At 36.0% G+C, this 7531-nt stretch overlaps 1 protein-coding gene and 2 long non-coding RNA genes across 3 annotated transcripts; 2 read left to right on the top strand and 1 right to left on the bottom strand.

Annotated features, from left to right (window-relative positions):
• Positions 1 to 960: 960 nt before the first annotated feature.
• Positions 961 to 1916, top strand: LOC103406242 (uncharacterized). The gene is made up of 2 exons (XR_524570.3): positions 961 to 1475; positions 1548 to 1916. It is a non-coding gene; the product is annotated as an uncharacterized lncRNA (long non-coding RNA).
• Positions 1917 to 2706: 790 nt separating this feature from the next.
• LOC103406241 (cathecol O-methyltransferase 1-like) lies at positions 2707 to 5140 on the bottom strand. Its single transcript, XM_008345244.4, has 4 exons — positions 4601 to 5140; positions 3604 to 3914; positions 3301 to 3365; positions 2707 to 3204 (listed from the first exon to the last, which is right to left on the bottom strand). Exons 1-4 carry the CDS (start codon positions 5014 to 5016, stop codon positions 2908 to 2910), a joined length of 1089 nt encoding a protein of 362 aa, XP_008343466.2. The 5' UTR covers positions 5017 to 5140; the 3' UTR covers positions 2707 to 2907.
• Positions 5141 to 5726: 586 nt separating this feature from the next.
• On the top strand, positions 5727 to 6807 carry LOC114823935 (uncharacterized). Its single transcript, XR_003772049.2, has 2 exons — positions 5727 to 6094; positions 6343 to 6807. It is a non-coding gene; the product is annotated as an uncharacterized lncRNA (long non-coding RNA).
• The last annotated feature ends 724 nt before the right edge of the window (positions 6808 to 7531 follow it).

The raw sequence follows: 7531 nt of genomic DNA, 5'->3' as shown, positions 1-7531 counted from the left end.
CGTGACTAATTAATGAAAAAGAAAAAATTGGGTGAACAACTATTATCAAAAAAGAAAAAAATGAGTGGTCTAGTCTAATTAATGGAATGCTAAATATGGATGAACAACTATTATAAAAAAGAGGGTGGTCTTGTTTAAAATAATTTAGTCACACCCAAGGTCTAAAATATCGATATTATCCTGATATTTTCATCGAAATTTCCGTGTTTTTGGACTACCGATATTTCCGATATAATCGATATTTTAGACCTTGATAGGAACTCTATGTGGTACTAAGTCACTCATGTATCTTACCATGTAATGTATAAAGTGTAAAATATTGTACTAATTCATTATATATAAATGATTATGGTGTGTTTAAACTTCTTTCGTTAATTACTACATATTTTCTACACTTATAATGTTTGCCAGCTCGCTATATAATCAACTTAAATCAATTAAATCCATCATGCAATGCATTTCCTTCCAATTTTTTGTGATAAACTAATAGATAATTGACTAGATAAACATCCTGCAAAGTTTCAATAAAAATTTCCAAGTTTTTCTTATAATTTCCGTGGTTTTTATTCAATTTTTATCGATATCGATGATATTCCGATATTTCCATCGAAATTTCCTTGTTTTTGGACTACCGATATTTCCGATATCATCAATATTTTAGACCTTGGTCACACCCTTAAAACGTGAACAACTATTATCACTTAGTATTACGGTCTAGTAGTATTTCTCTTCACTTGTAAGTGAGAGATCTTAGGTTCGATTCTCGCAAAAAGCGAATTTGTACCACATTATTACTAGGTCATTGTGAGGCTAAGTTCTTCTCCAACCCTTTAGTGTAAACAGTATCATTTGTTTAAAAAAACGTGAACAACTATTAGTTAATGGAACGCTAAATATGGATGAATAACTATTATCCAAAAAGAAAAAGTGGGTGGTCTAGTCTAAAATAATTTAGTCACACCCTTGAAACGTGACCAAATCCCCTTTTCCCTTCCCCTTCTCTCTCTTACCAAAAAATGCGTGAGACTCTTTCTAGTTTCTAAACCTTGCAAACTCCTTTGCCGCCGACCCCAACCTTTGGTTTGGGTGCCGGTGGCTATCCTTGTCCAAGTTCCTTGTTCTCCTCTTTCCCTCTTTCTCCTGATCCTCTTCTTTCTTTTTCAATTTTCTTCTGAGATTTTTCTCAGTTTTCTTGAGCTTTGTCTCAAATTTTTCCATGAGTTTGTCTCACTTTTGGACTTCATGTCCCTCCTCTCCACCCCTCCCTCTCCTTTGGCCGTTCATTTCCAAACCCAAAACTCCATCTCTCCTCACTTTTCCCCTTTGCCTCCCTTCCCCATAAATCATCCCCACCCCATCCTTTGCTCTGATCTGCAAAACTCTGGATCGAATATGGTTGCCAGCTTTATTTCCCTTCCTCACTGTCCCTTTGCCGGATTTCCATAGAGGCCAAGTGTACTGCGACTTTAGCCAAAGTAAGGGTATTTTACATACTCTCTTAGCCTCACCTTCTATCATGTGTGATTGTGTTTGTACATATTTGCTAGGATTCGTGAATGGAATTTGGATCTGGTGACTATCTTTTGGTTCTGCATCTTTAGGAAAGAAATCTGGATGTGGTGTGCTTCTTGGTGTGGGTTTGGTACTTTTGTATAGCGATATCTTGTTTGTTTTCACCACTCGATTGTTTTCTCTGGTGTTGCTACTTCGGTAGTTGCTAGCAAGACTTTCGTGGCGATGATGGTGACGGATGCTGCTTTCTATGGTAGAAAATTAAGGATTTGGGTTCCCGTTTCAGTTTATTTATTTGGGCTGAGCTTTTATGTATTTGTTTCCCAATGTATTTGAGTTATTTTTCCTTCCTTTGAGTTGGCCAACTATTTATATACATGTATTCTAAGATTGATTTTCTCCAAGCTCTTAAGGATACTCTTACGTCCATTGCAGAACAAAGCCCTAATCACTAAAGTATAACACAGATGATGAAAACAAAGAGGTTATTTTTTGTTGAATGAAATATGAAATCAATGCTTTAGAGGCTTCGATGTCTTCTCAAAGTATATGGCAATAATTTTTTCTTAATTGTTGGAACATATAAAACTTGCGATAAGCGAAAAATGAATGACCCAGATTCAAATGAAATATTACCAGTGTGCACAATAGGGAGGGTCACACCATTATAATCATACCCAATGATGAGTAGCACCAGTATCCGAATACCATGATGGATCAGAAGAAGAAGCAATATGCATACCAGCAAAAGCACGAGAAATATCATCATCTGAACGAGTAGCTTGAGGACAAAACGCAACAATGTGGCCAAATTGGTTGCAGGCCCAACTCTGAGCTCTACGGATGACAAGAGTTGGTCCAAGGATACCAGGGCGTTGTTGCACATCACCACGCTGACCATATCGCTCAGCACCACCAGACTGATTAGAGCGTCCACCACCATTACTGCAAGGAGCCCGAACCAGAAGCACCATTAGGCAAACCAACAACAGAATTACGGCCAGAAAGTAGCAGGAGTTGAAGCAACAGCCTGATTCATAGCTTTCTTGGATTCAAAGACCAGGAGCCGAGTAATCAAATCATTAAACGGCGACAGAGGTGGGAAGTTGGTGAGCATAAACACCCAATTCTTACCGCCAAAGGCCTCATATCTAGTCAGATATATACGTACACGTTTTGCCATAATATATCTCCTTGTAGTTTTAAGAAAAATATCTTGCTGATAATGTTCACGTACATTGGTGTTTCTGAGATACGAATTATGAGCCCAAGTTATTTTTATTTATACACACATCTAGCAGTTATTTTTATTTATACACACATCTAGACATAGCTCAAAGAAATAATAATCAAGCATAACACTATTTTGCTGATCATCTTCACATACATAAATGTTTACTTAAAGATCTCCATCACCCAAACGTTGCAGACAAGACATTCATATTTAATGCCACTAAATCCAGCACCAGTTGCCAAAGTCATGAACTCTTCTCGGCTCCGCTCCTTTCCTCCCTTGTTTTGAGTCATCATAAGCACATCAAATAGGGAGGTGGTCTTCCCGGCAGTGCTAGTCTCTGGCATCACTGGAAGAAGTGCTTCCACAATAATCACTTTCCCATCGTCTGGAATAGCATTGTAACAATTTTCCAACACCTTTAGGCAGTGTTGGTCACTCCAATTGTGAAGTATCGCCTACAAATTTATCAAAAGATACATTGTAACCATTGTTCGTATGACCTCAAACTGAAGAGGAAAACAAAATTAATGCTCGGGAAAATGAAAAATAACCTTCAACAAAATGGCATCCCCAGATGGAACACTTGCAAGCATGTCTCCTCCAACATGTTCTACCCCTGCAAAAATAAATTAATTCCTATTTTAAGTTGCATGGCTTGTGCATGATAAATAAAATAAGAAGAAAAATAATTCCCGCATGTCGTTTGCTTCTTTTGTATATCCTTGTATATTTATGTCTTTTGATATTCAACCTGAAGCTAAAACATAAGTGTGTAGGGAAAGGAAAATGGTGTGTGTGTGAACATCACGTTCCAACTAACTATTACAAATCAAATTAACTAAAGTGATCTTTACCAGGATATGAAGCGGCATGTTTTATGACATGAGGCAAGTCGTAATTGATACCCTTAATATGGGGATGCTTAGAAGTGATTAGACTAATAGTGACTCCCAAACCACCACCAACATCAACAAGTTGGGTAATTTTCTCAAAACCCTTGTAGAGATGAAGAATCTTCTTCATGACAATAGTGGTGTAGTTAAACATTGCTGTGTTGAAAACTTGATTAAACCTGGGGTCTAAACCTGTGTACTCATGAGACTGCTTGCCATGGACCCTGTGAAATGGAATTCCTCCTTCAACAACTGCATCTTTCAGTTGGGACCTACCAATGTCAATGTGTATCACCCAAGTTAGAGTTAAAAAGATAAATTACTATTTTTTTAAACAAGATAATTACTATTAATTAGGCTAATTAGAAATAAAAGCTAGAGAGACCAATTTCTTTTCTACAATGACTGATGTGGCAATTTCTAATTTGTTGTGAATAAATAACTTATAAGTGATTCCAGAATGAAACAAATGAAAAATTGCCAAATGAGTTTATAGTGAGTCATGCAGAATAGACAAGTTATTTTCAAGTTATATTGGTTTCTTTTTCATAATAAATTGAAAAAATTGGTGCAATTTTGGCACAATTTGAGCTTTGGTTCGTGAACTAAAATTTTTTTAGTATTGCTTTCTGAACTTGCCATAATGTGAAGCAATAGTCATTTTGAATAACATTCTTGGTAATTTCCTTATAGAATAAAAAGTTTAAAGGGGCCAAATAGGGACGAAGTTCGAATGGAGTTATTAAAAAAAATTATTGTTTTCCATTGTACCAAGTTTAGAGACCAATATTTAGGGATATTTAATTTAAAGACCAAAGTTCTAATTGAACTAAAATTCAGAACTATTGCTCTAATTATCTCTAATAATTCTACTAAAACAAAATATAGATGAATAAAAAGAGAAAAGGTTTAAGACAATGGTTAATTAGTAGGGGGAAGAGAGTAGTACTAAACAGACCAGGAGTCTAGGACGACCTTGTCTTGCGCCAATGCAATCATGGGACCTAAAGAAACACCATCTTCATTAGTCACAAAGTAGTTGGACACAGGACCAAGGCTGTAGAGCCTCTGAGAATCAGACCCATCTTCTTCATTAGCAACGACAGAGCAGCTGAGAATAGAGTGACTGGCTAGGAGCCTTAGAATACGATCCAACATCATCGGTGCCTCAGAATTCCTGGTGCCGCTGTCGATATGGGCTGCAATCTCTGATGAAGACAGATTGGCACCAGGACCAGCTTTCGCTATGATGTCGAAAACACCTAGCTCGATTGCTGATTGCATAGACATGGACAACACAGAAGAAAACACCAGCTGCATGGCACAGCCGAAGTTTTCCTCTTCTTCCAGCTGCAGGGCCATAGGACTGTCCATATTTGTGTTGTGATACTTAATGCCACCTGAATGTGTTTACTTATCTTCTCTATATATGAAGCCAAAACTTCCTTTTGGTCAATTCGCGCTTTATATTTTAAGTCTTCTTACATGGAAACAAATTTTAGTTTATCAAGTGAGCTTAGCTTGCGGCACTGATATTTAAATTTTTGTTTAACTGCCTCTATTTTATACGCCCGTCTATTTTACACGACTCGATCAAACTTCCACCTAAATGTACAAGTGCAATTCTACAAGAAGTCTGCATAACTCTATCATCTATGTGGGGTCTGTGGAAACATTCAAAGTATTCAATACATGATAATGTATTGAAAACGGGAGAATTGTCATGAGAATCAATTAAAATAAGTGACTAATTAAATCCACCTATGTAAGTTTATCTTATATTGTCGGTCCCAAGCCCGGATAAAGGAGGAGGAGACAACAGTTCATCTACCACGAGAATTCTACCACGGGCTTTATCAGCTCGTTGTAAAAAGTATAAATTTACCACACGCATAGTAAGTGCGTGATGAATAATAATTTTTTACCACAGGTAAATCTTAGCCCGTTATAAAATAGTAGTTAATAATTACGCGCAAAGTTGCACGTTATAAATATTCTAAGTAACTACGGACAATGCTCGTGGTCAATATTGTTAGTATCCACAATGTCTTTTTATTATCTACCACAAGCATAATGTGTGATAGAATCATAAATTCACATATTTGGAGGAGGCGGGACACCAAAATTTTGCAAAATTTTAGACATCTTTTGTTGAAATTTCTAATTTTTTTGACAAATCCACTTTTTGCTCTATCTCCTTTCCATGTCCATCTCTTCCACTTTATCTTCCTTTCCCTTTTCCAAAAACAAAAACGAATTCTACCCCCTTTCAACTACGCTCCCACGTTTTTCCAAAGCTCAACCGCTTCGGTTTCTTAAAACAAAAAAAAAACATCATAATTTGTCTCTCCCCGGTTTCCCATAATTTAATTTGCATCTGCTACAATGGTGTGTGGTATGTTAATCCTATCAATGTTCTATCCAGTCTCTTCGGAATATTTCTCTGCCCCTGGTAAGTTTCTTCACTAAATCTTCAAGGACCTGTTTGAACTTTAAACTCTCTGTGTTATTTAAATTCAGTTTTTCTTTTCTACTTTTTTTTCTCAATATCTTTTTGTCAGTTGCTACAATGATTGTTAAATTATGAAGCAGGGGAATCTTAGGTGATGGAAATATCAACAAATTTTACACCGGTGATTTCATATAATTTTTTTTTCCGTAACTAATTTAATTTTTCCTTTGTGAATGTTGGTATTGTAGGTAACAATCACAAGAAGCTTACAGAAATGAAGCAGCAAATTGTCGAGACCAATTTGTGCTTGACAATGGCATTTTTTTCTTAAACCCATAAGTTTAGATTTACTTGATTTTATTTGTTTGCGTAATCTAGTTTACATGGTTTGAATGCAACAATCAGTTTGTTCCTTTCTTTTTACTTTTGTTTCTTTCCATTTGGTTTCTTTGCAAGTGTCTTTGCAGTGAAGTCTGCAGACCTGAAAGAAATTTGTGCATAGCGAGGTAACAGTTGTAGAGGAGTGTAGAGAGGAGAGGTTAGTGGCTATCTTAAGAGGACGGGTCACGTACTATCCTACATATCTAACTTCTCTTTGTAATACGTAGCATGATCATTTTTATCTTCAAGTATATCTATATCAGATGGAATCAGATGGAAATGTATTTTTAATTTCTTTCATACCTTGATATGAAAATGATTATTTTTGTTGATTTGGTGGTTATGTTCAGTAACATATGAAGAACTACCAAATTCGACACTACGTACCATGCGTTCGAATGTTTTAATTATGCACAAAATAATAAAAAAGACCTTATTTTTCTTTCTTGATAAAAAGTGTTGGTGTTTTGCAAGCACTTGCAAACTTAAAGTGTGATTGGCTTGCTGGAGATGTGTGTCTTCTGGAAGAAACGAAATAAAGCCTCTACATGTTTTGGTGATTTTGGTATTTCTTAATATATATATATATATATATATATAACTACTCATTTTGTTGTTACTTTTGGTGTAATATTTGAATATGTGAATTTTTATAGAGTAAATTTGCAATTTTGTATATATATATTACTTGTTTATTTATTAAATAATATTTTTTTTTAATTTTTGGAAATCTTTTTATAACGGGCATTAGCCGTGGTCAATTTGTAATCCACAATGGCCATAGCATGTGGTGTTAGATCCCAATCTACCATGGGCACAATCCGTGGTTACATTGCATTTGACAACGTGCATAGTCCTTGGTAAAAGCAAAGACTTTTTATCACATCCAGAATACTAACGGGCACAATGTCCGTGGTAGATTGCAATTTACCACGGGCATCCACCGTGGTAGATGAGCTTTTTTCTTCTAGTGGCATCAGGTAGTCGACAACCGGCACTTCTAGGTTACGTCGAATCCTTATGAAAATGAATCCAGAATGAAATTGCACTAAAGCT

Source organism: Malus domestica, chromosome 01 (assembly GCF_042453785.1).
Source record: "Malus domestica chromosome 01, GDT2T_hap1".
Lineage (NCBI taxonomy): Eukaryota > Viridiplantae > Streptophyta > Magnoliopsida > Rosales > Rosaceae > Malus > Malus domestica.
Note: the sequence above shows the minus strand (reverse complement) of the source record. Positions and strands in the feature narration are given on the sequence as shown.

What these genes read in the sequence shown, in the direction of transcription:
- LOC103406241 (XM_008345244.4), bottom strand. Translation starts at nt 5,016, where the DNA reads ATGGACAGTCCTATGGCCCTGCAGCTGGAAGAAGAGGAAAACTTCGGC. An exon ending in AAGGTCGTCCTAGACTCCTG is followed by an intron (nt 3,915 to 4,600) that starts GTCTGTTTAGTA and finishes TGACATTGGTAG; the next exon opens with GTCCCAACTGAAAGATGCAG. An exon ending in GGGATGCCATTTTGTTGAAG is followed by an intron (nt 3,205 to 3,300) that starts GTTATTTTTCAT and finishes ATAAATTTGTAG; the next exon opens with GCGATACTTCACAATTGGAG.